This window comes from Lepisma saccharinum, chromosome 2, assembly GCF_977018435.1.
Source record: "Lepisma saccharinum chromosome 2, izLepSacc3.1, whole genome shotgun sequence".
Taxonomy (NCBI): Eukaryota; Metazoa; Arthropoda; class Insecta; order Zygentoma; family Lepismatidae; genus Lepisma; species Lepisma saccharinum.
In genome coordinates, this window is record NC_139230.1 from 210,297,538 (window position 1) to 210,311,886 (window position 14,349).

The 14,349-nt window shown below is 37.7% G+C and overlaps 1 protein-coding gene across 2 annotated transcripts in view; it reads right to left on the minus strand.

The window, feature by feature from the left end:
- The window catches only part of LOC145984293 (cell adhesion molecule Dscam1-like), an 875,949-nt gene that overhangs the window by 192,934 nt on the left and 668,666 nt on the right, over positions 1-14,349 (minus strand). For both annotated transcript variants that reach the window (XM_083117935.1, XM_083117934.1), the window contains exon 9: positions 8,274-8,405. In XM_083117935.1, the coding sequence (XP_082974061.1) occupies positions 8,274-8,405 (132 nt within the window). The remainder of the gene's footprint in view (positions 1-8,273; positions 8,406-14,349) is intronic.

The window sequence follows — 14,349 nt, forward strand, 5'->3', positions numbered from 1 at the left end:
AAATGGGCGAGTGTGGCAACATAGTGCATTCCACATTTGTCAGCCACAACCAAAATTGTGGATTTAGACTTACCCAGCACGAATACCTTGCTTTCTTTACTAATTAAGGTATGAGACTATGTCGTACAAGAAAGTTTTAATTCGTTTTGACTGATATCCTTTCAGGCATATGCATTCGTTCCCTCTTCTTATAATCTGCTATATATACTCTGTCCCGGCTATCTCTGGAGCAAGGGAGCACATATCGGCAGAGAAGGGGGGGATCGAGTGGGCAGAGCGAAGCAGTACACGCTGCTGCGAAGGCTGGTAACCGCAGTCGCTTTCCCCCTCCATTCAATCCTGTTCCCTCTCGCGTGTTCATTGGTGTAGCCGTCTGGCGTCACTACTTGCGCAGAGACTTGTTTTCGCTTGCTTCACAGGTATCCGACACAGAGTATGCTGTTCTTAGTGTATCTCGTATTTGTAATTAACTGTGTTAATTTTGAGTTGACGTTGAAAATTAAACGAATATGAAAGATTATAAATCACAAAGTATTAAGAGAATCAATGTGCGCTTGCCTGAGGAAAGTAATTTAATATCAGCAGACAATATTTAGGAAACAATAATTTTCACGTTTATTAGGTTCACTGAATAAATTTTTCATATAGTATTTGCATGTGTCCAAGTACTCTACATAACATGTGAAGAAATGTTACTCATATATTAAATTCAGATATTTGGAAGAATATTGAGTTGGGTTGAGTCGAGTTATTGCTTTAAGTCCACTTTATGCATAGATAGGCTAATCGGAACTGGACATACAGTTTAAAGTGGGATCCAAACCACTATATGCCTCCACCGGGTATCGAACATCTGAAAGAATATTTACCTTATAATATCAATATTTGAATATTTCTATTAAGATCAATGGAATATTAGATTAGTTTAATCGCGGCGAAGGGTTGAGAGAACAGTGATGGAAATTGACAAGAAAGTGAGAGGAAGTGTCCGCAGCCGTCATTGAAGATTCCATTCCAGCATAAGCCTTGAATGACTGAAGAAAACCACGGAGAAAATTTGTCAAATTGAACTTTTGTCTAAATAAAATGTATTTAAAAAGTTGAAAAGCAACCACGAGGATGCAACGAGAGGAAACACGCTTGTTTCAGATAAATATCTTGCATAAAAATCTTCCATCTTTTACGTAGACAATTTTAATTTAACATGACGGCCGACCTTCGTGCCGGAGTGGTTAGCACACTGCGCTACGACGCCAGGAGTCTAGGGTTCGAATCCCGGCCTGGACATGAATGTTTCTCGTGAGTGTCCCTTCATCAATTTCATCACATCATCATTAATCCTCGTCTCCGCGATTAGTCAAAAAGGGACAGGAAAGCGAAGTGATAAACCAAATAAATCATTTAACATGAAGTTTGTTATGGTCATTTACAATAACGTAGTGCCTATGCAAATTGCTAATCAAAAGTCCAGTGGTTCCATTCCCTGAAAGAGTTCATCCATCAGACCTCATTTCGACTTAACTTTGACTCGAGTACATAAATATTTGGAATTCATCGGCCCAGGAAAGATGGAGTTTCAAATATGGCATTCTGTGTAGTGTAAGCAGTGGCGTACCCAGAAATTCCGAAATGAGGTATGAAGGTGCGCAAAAATATTCGAAATGTGAAAAGCGCTGGGATCAAATTCTGGAGCAGGAAGACTATTTTCATGAGATTTTCGACACTCGGGCAATCTTTGGAACGTTTGCCTGCCAGACACAACCGAGGAAATTGAGACTGTAGAAAAAGTGCATGATCGATATAAGGAAGCAGTTGAAAATAAATAGTTCCGTGACTGGTAACAGGAGCACGACACCCCCGCCCCACCGTCTTTCACCGACAGCCGAGAAAAATATGACCTTAAATGCATCGAAGGAAAGAAACAGCCTCTTTAAACAGTCATCTGACTGAATATTTTTCTTTCATTTCTTCAGGTTAAAGTAAATCTCACCTTTCAAGTACGTCAATATAGTGGGTCAGGGGAAGGGGGAGTTATGGATGTGAATGCTGGAGAGAGAAAAACACTCGCCTTATGGAAATAAAACTCCAACATTCCTACCTGGAGTCGGGGCTAATGGATTAAATTATATTTCTTGCTCGCCGTAAAGGTACAGGATATTAGAAAGTGTTGGGAACGTTTCATATACAAGATCATAGGCGTCGCAAGGGGATTATAGAAATAAGAAAAAGTCTTAAAATATTTCGCTTAATTAGTATTTCAGCAGAATACTTAAAGATAATAATGAGATAACTCGAAAATCTTGAATTTTGTGTTCTACACAATTAAATGCAAAGAATAAGTACGCGTAGATACATGAGAAAGTTTTCCAAATGTGAAACATGATACTTTTAGGTCAGAAGCGGTAACATAAACTTCGTGACAAAAATTTTCCCTTAACTGTGAAAGATTCTCCTGCGGTAAAGATGTAATAAAATGATTATAAATTAAGAAACACTGTTCGGTCCTATGGTGTATCGAGTAGATGAGGTTCCACAAAGAAATATTAATAAAGTCGATTATACTATTACTGCCTACTTAATCAATTTTCTATCAACGACTCTGCCCCTTCTTCAGTGGCGGAATGGTTATTGTAACATAAGTCCAAGTTCTAACCCTGGTTAAGGCATTGGTGTTTCGTTGTGTATCTTTCACAATTCATTTCTTTAATTCATCGTTCATTATCTTCGTTGTGATTAACCCAAGTGGTAGAAAAGCGATCTAAAATAACTAAACTTTCAGAATAACTTTCATTGCTCCGTGTACTAATATAATTATTCTTATGTAACTATTGACTTCTTCACTTGTAAAGATCAGAAATATGTATACTTTATTTTTTTAAAGTATTGCGACTCTCTCTTACACACAAACACACACAGACACGCTCTCTCTCTCTTTTTGTCCTGAAATATAACTAAAAGGTAAGTCAATACTTTAAAATTTACATAATAATGACTTGCCATGTTCTGAAACTGTTGAAGTTAGAAAATATCATAGACGGGAGATATAATAGCTATTGTAGGAAACGAATTCCTCAGCTTAAAGAGTGACGAACAAAGGATATTTTCAACCAAGACAAATTTCTACAATAGATATACCATACATTCCGTTGCATAAATACATGTTTTTCTGTAATTGATGTACTTAGTTTGTGCAGTAAGAACATCAGAGCGATTCAGTACACACCTTGGGAAGCTGCAACCGACACACTCATTTAGATGTATCTGAAAAACATCTCCCACCGCTGTGTGAACTGAATATAATAATGCAGTGACCCTCGCCCCTTTCCGAGCGTAGCTTAGTCCGTTCTTCCCAGCATGATTTATAAAACTATGCAGCAAGGCGGCGGCTCTTTCGTAAATTAAGTGGCCATCTGCATTCGACACAACACTTGTGCGAAAACGTACTCTAAATCAAAATTCCATTCTGCACTCGCACACCCTCCGGGATTTTTTACTTCTCGGTTTAGCGACGTAATGAAGAGACGCGCGAAAATTACGAATCCCTGCGAGGGTAAGCCACTTGTGTGTATCTCCCATCCACGGGTAAACCCAATTAGGAAACACTCAATAAATTACTCGCGAAATTTGCGGCGACTGAGTGAAACAAAAGGCCAGATTTCGAGTTAAATTCGTTGCATATGAAATGTTGAGGGTAAAATACACTTTTGGTTTCCATCCTCGGCGTCTTCCACCCCACGAACGAGGAAAGCAGCAAATATTCGGTATTTTATGTACAGGGTGATTCATAAGTCTGTGGAACATTTTAGAAATTTACTACAGATAAACGATGCAACTGATAGTGGTAATTCTGATGCCGATAGAACGAAAAACTGTCCAAGTATTTTTTACGCACGTCACAAATGCTCGTATGTGTCCACTGTTGATGATGCGGCAGATATCTATACTCTACTGAATCTGTCGAGCAAGGCGCACATAGCGGCAGAGAAGGGGGGGGGGGGTAAATCGACTGGGTAGAGCGAAGCAGTACACGCTGCTGCGAAGGCTGGTAACTACAGTCGCTGTCCCCCTTTCCACGCAATCGAGTTCCCTTTCACGTGTTCATTGGTGGAGCAGTCTCGCGTCATTACTTGCGCAGAGACTTGTTTTCGTTCCCCTGCTCCAGAGATGCTCGGGACAGAGTATAACCTATACTGCATTTCGTCGCGCATGCGTGTTTGCATATCACGGACAGCCTTCATATCGGAATTTCTCATACCACTTTTTGATACTGTTGAATATAGATGTCTCCTTCTGAAATTTGGCTCGAAATTGTCCTGCACAGTCATAGCGCATTCCCACATTTGCTACTGCCTCCTAGCGACTAACCATGGTAACTATGTCAATCTATCGGCATCAGAATTAACACTATCCGCTGTATAGTTTATCTGTGGTGATTCACTAAAATATATCACGCACTTATGAATCAGCCTGTACAATTTCAAGTTGTTAATCTTTTTATTTTATTACTGCACGTCGGCTATCTTCGATAGTGTAGTGGATTATTCTCTCTCGCCCTGTAATTAAGGGGTCCCAGGTTCGATCCGCGGTGGAGGTACAACATATTGCACAGTGGTCCAGATCCGACTTCAAGCTATACAGTCTCGATTAGCCTACCTGAGCATAAAATTGACTTAAAATTTAAGACTGCACCTTCATTTGTAATTTGTATCTTTGTTAATTAGCTTAGTTTTCTGATAGTTTTGGTTAATCGCGAGGATGAGGATGATTAGATGAAAGTAATGAAGAGATACTCATAAAGAGCACCATACCCAGACCGGGACTCTAACCGGAGAACTTCTGTCACGAGAATGAAGTTGGCCACCGAGCCGGCTGCATCTTTCTTCAGATCACTTGTAAACAAAGCATTTATTAGATAGAAAGCAGCGTTTAGGTGAAAATACTATATTTGTACTTCATATCATTTACTATATCTCCAGGTTAATCACGACGACGAGACTGAATAATTAACTCACAGAAAGATGCAGACTCCAAATTACACAAAATTCGTGATTATATCCTAGATTGTTACGGCGATACACTTACCACTGCATCACGCCAGTCCAATCAGTTCAGAATCGTAACATCACCCAATTCTACACGAATCAAAAGTTTTTTCTGCTAGATTTTCTAATTATTTGGACATTCAGCTTCGGTTAAGGAAACTTCTCAGTATCAACGTTATGCCCTGACGCACACGGACATTCGAATTCCCGCCAGTCGGCTCGGTGGTTGCGCACGCTAAGTAGTCGACTTTCGTTCGCCACCGAAGCTCCAAGGTCAAAATCCCCACCTGGGGATGGGTGTTGCCTGTGAGTGCCCTTTCATAAATTTCATCTTGTCGTCATCGTCGCGATTAGTCAAAAGTGACAGAAAAGCGACGCTTAATAACAAAAATGCAAGGAATGGCAAGTACAAAATTCAAATTCCTTCCCATTAACCAACCTATCCTTACGCATTCTAAATTGCCATTTAAAGTATGATTTCGTTTCATGTTAAAGATAGACCTCCGATATGAAAGTAAAAGCAATTTTAATCAACGTTTCCATGCAAAATTAGTTTTAAGTAGTTTAAGTATATATTACAAAGCACATCACACTATCACGGCATACAATGAAGATCAAGGAACGATTTTAAAATAGCTTGGTGAAAATTAGCCTCATGGTTGCTAAGAAAACTGACTTTGCCGCTGCCCAATAATGTAACGACGTCATGTGTCTAATTGGCGGACAGCTAAGGTTGGGACCTACGTCTCATTATTATTGGTTTGAATTTATGTTTTAAGTCCACTTTCTGCACAGATAGGCTAATGGGGACTGGATATACACCTCCACCGGGTATCGAACCCGTGACCTCCTTGATTACAATTATTGATGTAGTGGATTTGTGCAGTTTCGTCCTTCAATCATTCGTGTAACTTTAAACTCAGCCAGTGCAATAAATTTTGATACCAGGAAGAGAAAAAAATGGAGACATGTAAAAATGCGTGCTGACACACGCGCACACAACACATGCACGTCACGATAACTATAAATATCATCACAAAAATGAATGAAGAAAGGGTGAATAGAAATAACAGACCGAAAATAGAGAACATATAGAGAGAGAGAGTGGAAGAAGGAAAGCGGGAGGGGGCGAGAGAGAGAGAGAGAGAAAAGCAGGGTAGAGAAAGAGACAGAGAGAGAGAGAGAGAGAGAGAAAAGAGGGAAATAATATTGAGAAAGATAGTAAATAAGAAAATTAAAATAAGCTGCAGAAGAAACAGGGGAAAATAGTAATCAAGCAGAGAAACACAGAAAGTAAGCAAAAGCAAGATATGCCAAGAAGAAGACGAGAGCTAGTAAGAAGAAAAAGCACAAAGATACGTGAGCATTACGCCCATGACACTGACTCCATGCAGAGATGTAAATAACAAAATTATGGCTTTCAATGTAACCCCACCAAATCTAATAAATTATTAATAATAATAATAATAATGGACAAAGGTAGATTGAGTAGGCTGGCCACTTTTTCTTATTACAAGGGGATGTCAAGGATCAAATGACACCCATTGAATGACCTTTCTTGAGGGTGCTCATGAGCATATATATATGTATGTATATATATATATCCCTGTGTATGTGGTGGATGGTAAACTTGTGAGTCAAGCGCCCAAAGAGAGAGATACAATCTAATAAGTACACAATATATTGAAGATTGGGTTCTCCTTTACATTCGCCATCAAAATACAATGTAATCATTAACAGTAAATGCTTTCTTATTAAGAGTGATATTCTCTGATCTGACATTTAGAGCTTATAAACATATGGACCATACAACCAATGACGGACAGAATCGATTGAAGAACACAGTCTTGAAGCTTCAACATGATCTTTTACGTTTTCCTGCTTTCATTTCAACACCGCCTCCAGCCTACCGACATCTAGAATTAAATATATGGTTTCATATAACGAGAGCAGAAGGGCATCGAACACTCGCCAGGCGGAAGACACTTGTAACACCCAATTGACAATGGAGTGATGAAGCCTCCATCGACCACGTCAAGCATACGCCTCTCTGCTGTGCAGCTAATCTGTTCGGCGATTCGCAGTTACAGAACCTACGAAAGCCTCAAGATCAAAGGATTTGCAACTGTCGGCGTTTCGCTCGTCACTTGAGTTTATGCGGAGAGCAAGTTCGGAAGAGGATGCGAAGGGCTACTAAAACCACATTTGATCTTGCAGGGCTTTGCTGAAGATCGAATCCAAAAACTCTTCAACTTCTGGAGCAATTTTCAAAGTTCTGTCAATGTCAATCCCTTTGAGGAAGATGGTTTGTAGTTATCTCCAGAGGAAAACGATGTCACCAAAAAGAAACCACTTCTTAGTGTTGCCTGGCTCCTTAGAATCTAGCACAAAGAGTATGGATCCAAAACATTCGAAGGACTGTAACCATATCCACGATAAAACAAAATTAATATATTTTATTTTTTCAGGAGCTATGCAATATAATATCCTTTCTGTGTATGTTATTATTTTAAGTTAAATTTTCTGACTCTTTCAATTACTTGAGGCGATGAGGACGAATGATGATTCGATGACTTTGATGAAGGGGCCATCACACGTCCAGACCAAGAGTTGATTGTGAACCTTCGGTCGCGAGCTCCCTCAACACGGTCAGCCACCGAGGTGTTACCCTTTCTCCTGATTTTACAAGAGGTCACACTGTGAAATGCAGTGTAATAGACCAATACATTGATTTTTTGTAACATATTTGACCTCTGAATGCTGTCCAGTCTTACGGCGGGCGCTCTACATGCTGGCAAGGGAAGTGAAGAGCGGAGAAGCGACCAATCCAGCGCGATAAGCAACGCAGCAGTCTGTAGAACAAGGTGCGCGTAGTACTTCCTCCCGCCACGTCATAACTCTCGGCGTCACCGCTGTTGCCTTGTTGGTCTGTTGCGTATTCCCCGCTCCCCACTTCCCTTGCCAGCTTGTATGCCGCTCGCCGTAAGAGTAGACAATAGCTATAATTCCTCGGTTGTATTGTCAAGTGCATATTTCGCTCCTTAATAAACGAACACATAGAGACTTCAGAATATTTGGAAAACAAACCATTTTTCTATTTATGATGAATTGCAACGTAAATATCAAAACGAGCATATAGTATGTTATCTTCAATTAATAGAAATCTGACAATGCTTCATACGTATGTAATTTTTCTTGACTTTAGTATCATATAAGGTATAGCATACTTACGTGTAGGTAGGAAGAGGAAATCCTTGAGCTGCGCATGGCAATTCAACGCTGTCTTTTTGGCGAGCTTGGATTAGGCTTCTCGAATCAGTAACTCGAGGTTGAACTGAGCTCTGCGGGTCAGAAACTATAACTCTGCAAAATACAATAAATACGGTATTAATATAACATAAAAGTAATATCTCATACATGTCAAAATTCCGACTTATGATTTAGTTCTCCAAACATAGTAAAATAACACGAAGTTCAGAATTGCGAAAGCTATTTAAAGTTTAATAAAGGTTGGAAATCAAACCAACCTGGTTTGAAATCACATAATAGTAGCTTAAGTACACATTTGGAATGTATTCCAACCGTTGGGTAATATTCACCATCACGACAAAGTAATTGAGGAGGAAAAACATGTGGCATGAAATATAAAAAAATATGGCCATAAAATACCCAACGATGGTCATTATCCTAAATTCACGATTATATAGAAATAAATAGATATTATTGATGATGTTATTAAATAACTCGTAATCAACAATATCAATGTTTACTTTAAAGCAGGGTTGATAAAAATATTTTTTGATGATTTATTTTATTTAACTTTTTTTTATGTAAATCAATTTTTTGACTTTAAAAAACCAGCTTAAAATTGTCTCTATTGTTTTTGGCACCATACACTTAGATATGTTTTTTTATTATAGAAAGGATATTTATTTGGTAAAAGGCCCTGTAAAATATTTGAACAGTTTGATTAAAGCAAATAAAAAAAAATATATGAAAATATACATTTTTCTGTTTCTGATACTGTACATATGAACGAACCTACTATGGAAATGTTTGTTGAGTGTGTTAATGAAACTATAATAATTTCAGTAACTTTTCTTCCAGTGAAGTAAAACGTTCTCAGAATACTATATAATTGTAAATTAAAATAGTTTTATAGTCTTTGTAGTTGAATTTTGGCATTTCTTAAATGATAGTTTGCAAAATATAAGCTGGCATTTTTACTTACAGTTTAATGATAATGCCAGTATTTACAAAATGTTTGCTATTTTTGCCTAAAAAAATAAAGAATTTTAATTCAAGAGAAATGTAGGTGTGCTTACAGTGTACATATATTACATTTCCTTTCGTATGAGCTTCATTACATCAATACATATATTTTGCTTCTTCCTTTTCCTTCTTGGAGCCTACTAAACACCATTAAATGATTACGAGATTAATGTGCTTTCACAAAAGTGATTCTGATATGTGCAAAATCCTTATGTACATTATTCTATAAATTATTTCTTTAAAGTGATATAAATCAGTGATTCTCTTTTAAAAAATAACATGATTTAAATCTTGATTTAAATATGGATGTAAATCAACAGAATGTAAATCAATCCACCTTGCATTAAAGCGTTACTGTCTACATATTTATGTCAATTGACATATTTTGGGTTGTGTGTGCCAGGGATGATGAAAACAGCCACGCTTGTCGAATTATAACATATAAGCTCTTTTATCTTATGACACTGGCCTATCTCATTTACAGCCCCTCGTGGGAGTGGAGCTCATCAGACAGGATAAAAGTGTGGACAAAGTGCCTGATGCAAGGGACCTCGCTAATCTCCCACTTTACAGATCAGTTGACTTCATTGCGTCTGATTTCCGTTGTTAACATTCATGCTCTGCTCCCTCCCAAATCGATGGTCGACCTCGCTTTGACTGTACAGGAATGGGACTTGATTGAGTTAACCCGAGAGTAATGCCATTATCCCACTAATATAATATTAAGTGGGACAGTGTAATGATGGTGGTGATAATTCTGATCGCATACATGAAACTCTCGTTATATTAAATTGAATAACTGCTTGTCCTAAGGTTAGTAAGGCTCCAAAACTTCTTATTGCCTACATCAGCAACATAATACTTTTCTCGAAAATACATTTGAAGCTGCAGATAAATATGTATGCTAAGTACTTTCTAAGGAATAAGAAATATTGTTGGTATGCATATAGTGTAGAATTTCATTTTCGTGCATATTACGAAAATAACCATTAAATTAAAAAAAATATCTTTACTTCCTTTATACCACAACTATATTATTTTTTACGTTTTCAATAGTTTTTTTTCTGGAAGAGACTAAGAAGTGAAACAAAAATAATGTATCCTAATTTAGGTGCACTCTAACGCTTTAAGGATAAAAAATATTGCATATTCATGCAGATGCAATAAAATGTTTAAAAATGTATATTCATGCACACATACGTTTATTTACAGCTTAATTTTACTGGACGTTCAACCTTCTAAGGATACATTCATGCCAGATGTGACTGCTTACGCCTCAGTTCCAAGTACACAAATTACCTTTGTTAAATTCATTCTAGAAAACTGTAAATGACAGCTGAGTTCACACAGAAAATGAGAAAATCGATTAGCAATTCGTTCTTCATTTACGAGTACAACATTCCGCATTGACATCCAGCTGAATAAAATGAGACAACCTGTACGATACATGAAATATGACACAGCTTGCCACATGGAACAACTTCAAGTATCCACGTTTTCGATCATACAATAAATATAGAAAAATGAATTCTTGTGATTAGTTTTCATCAAACAGACCCTCAATGTGACATTCGCATGTTCAAATGTTTTGTAACATATCTGCTGATATATCTAAAAAAAATGGTTCGCATTGAAGTTTTTTACATTTAAATATATCTTACTTTTGAGTAGCTCATCTGCTCTTCATCTTCAGGGGATATTTTTAGTAAGAAATAAAGTTTTGGAAGTAGATTTCGTATATGTATAGATGGAAACTACAATGATTGATTTATGTATGCCAAATGAGAAGAACGATTTTCTCTTGACCGGTTAATTATATTATTTGCCCAAGTATATTTAATGCATTGATATCGATATTCACAATAGTGTCCCCCGTGGTCATGCTATGGTTAGTTCTAAAGGCAAGCAAGTTTTTCTACAAGAAACTGAAACAACCAAAAGTTGACATCAATACAGGGATACTTTCAAGAATTATAAATATTTCACATATTAGAAAGTCAATGTCATTAGCTTCTATTGGAGAATTCACACCATTTTAAAATTTCGAAATTATAAACTAAGAACTGAACATCTACAGTCTCATTCAAAACATTTTTATCATTTTCCAACGGTCTCTTGGTGAGAAATTTACATTAATTTATATGATTCTGTATAAAATGATCAAGTCAATGATCTAAAATTCCCAATTATCGATACCGTACATTTTGTAAAGTTGTGTTGAAACTTAACTCTCAAAACACGTATTTTTCTCAGTTATAAACCATACTATAAACTTTAAAGAAATTTGGCACAACTTTTTTTGGAATATTCTGTCGAGTGGTTATAATTTGTTTTACATATCTGCACAGTCAGTACGATAGAGCAGTTTGAATCATTTCAACGATCTCTTTTCAGTGTTCAGGGGAGAGCCAGTCTTGCTCGTTTGCTGGGGCATGCGTCTATTGACAAAGCAAGAGCAAAGGAATATATGAGTTAACATGTTCCCTGAGCGTATTTCTGACCTCAAATATAAGATCTGTGGGTGTATTGAAACCCCTGGGTATTCCACATGTCCTCTTTATGTTGAAGTAGGAGTGTTCTGCCAAGCATGTTTGAGGTTATTTACCGAAACGAGATGCTGGCTTTGATGAAGTTCGTTGAATATAAGTAGCTGCTGTTAGGCGTGTATCAACAAGGAGCCATATGCAAACAAATAATTTCCTTAGTGAAATAGTTCAGGATTTACAAAGGAGGAATGCAACTGCGGTGATCATTTTGCCAGTGATACTGGTTTGATTGGTAAGTTACTTGAAAATATTCATAAATTCTGAATATTGCCAGATCTCTTTGCCAGAGTAAGGAAATATTTTCCGTTCGCTAAAGAACACTGAACACAGAAAAAATGTAACTAGCTATAGCTGTTGTTAGTTGCGAACGAATACGGGACAAAACGTACCATCGACAAAACGTACCAGCAAGAAAACGTACCCACCACCTGGGAGGCTACCTTGAATTCAAAATTTTGGGAGCGTCAGCACTTAGGCTATTATGCACCCTTCACATTATGCGGGGGCCAGCCCCTTATCATTACAAATAACAACTCTAACGTTGCAGAACTAAAAATCTTAAAATTTTCTGACTTCTGTTAAAAGCTGAGGCTGTAAACGGGAACTCAGCACTAAAAAGACAAAAAACAGGGCAACACAAAAAATTATACTGGCCATAGTGCCAGTCGCCAGAGCCTTGTTAGTCTTCAGTCCAGGGTGTACTACGTGGAAGTGAGGTTGACTTATGGGCGCCTACGTGGAAGGTACCCCTTACACCCCTGGGCGGCTACCTGCGAAGGGTCTTCTAATGAATCTTAAAATATTTGCGATGCGACAAAACGTACCACTTGATGGGACGGCATCAAAAACCATTTACCGAAATTACGATTTTCTCTAGTTTTGCTGATTTCCATCACACTTTATCCAGGCTTTGGTTGGTTGAATTGGTGTTTTTTAGTCAACTTTATGCACAGTAAGGCTAATTGGGACTGGACCTACAGTTTAAAGTGGGATCCGAACCACTATGTGCCTCCAGCGGGTATCGAACCGGGGACCCCTTGATTACAAGGCCACGACGCTACCACTGCGCCATCGGGGAGGCCCTATCCAGGCTTTGGACTGGCAAAATTACTATATAATGTATATATAGCTATTTTGGCTTGTTTTAAATCAGCTGTGGTTAAGCTCTCGTCCACATTTTTTCTTTTTTTTTACCCTTTCGTATTTTATTTTTAAATTTTCATTTTAGTTATGTCAGCAGAAAAAATATTCTCTTGTCATGTCGAAGGATCGTTCTGTTTCATTCCAATTTCTGCGTGTAAGCTATTGCCTTCAAACAAGATCTTAGATCCGTTTTCTTCATAATGGCGCTTCAGTATTCTTTCAAGGCGTTCGTCATACTTTATATACCACTTCTTCCTCTTCGAACCTTCAATGTTTAACTCTGACGTCAAAAAATGCAAAAGTAATCAAAGAAAAGAGTTAGCTTCGCTCATTCTGGGACTTGAGAGTGTATTTCCAGCCATCCATCATAAACTTAAACATAAACAACCTAAACTAACTTTTGTCGTGTAGGTTGCCTAGAGTATCGTTGTAAATCTTGTTAATTGGCGTGTCTTCCTCTCGAACTCTTTTCTTCGCCTCTTGCATACGGTTCTTCACATCTAACTGAGCATCACTTGGGACTCCACAAACGTGATTCGGGTAGCAGAAAGCGCAATTTCAAGCGTTTTCCTTGAAGTGGTACGTTTTGTCGCGGAGTAAATATCTTGAAGTTATTAGTGGATCCTGCACAGGTAGATGTTTATCTGAGTGGTACGTTTCGTCGCGAAAAGTCAAGTGGTACGTTTTGTCGGGACACCGTTGCGAACATAAAGTAGTACATTTTCCAGAGTGGATTAAACTAATATCTATTATATGTTATTCAGATGCCTGAATTGTATTCAATAATTGAAATATCATTTCAAAAAGTGATATTCTTTAAAGAGAAAGAATTGTTTGTACCCTAGGAATATCCAATGTATAATGTATTTGAAATTACGATAATATTGGTATTATATATTGAAACTGCGATTTCACACCCTTCATCATCAACTTAACCGTCGCATTTTTTGTATTGTAGTTAACGTCACATTTGGAAATCGCGACGATGAGGAGAAGTGATGATTAGATTAAATTGATGAAGGAACACTCGCAAATAAAACCCATGCCCACGCCCTGGCGTCCCTGGCGTCGCAGCGCGGTGTATACATGAATGCAAGAAGAAAATAGAATAATCAATGTAGAATACAATAGAACTACTTCTAGCAAAAAGGGGGGTGCAACTATATTTTTCTTAACCAATTACTCCCTGTTGTGTGATTGAATATGATGCGAAATAAAGAAGTGGTCGAGGCACTTACTACTATAATTATTGTGAAAAAATAAATATGCTGACCAAGGCAGTAATTTATTTGATTAAACACATAAACTAAACGTAACGTTTCAACCTTCTACCAAGGTCTTCTTCA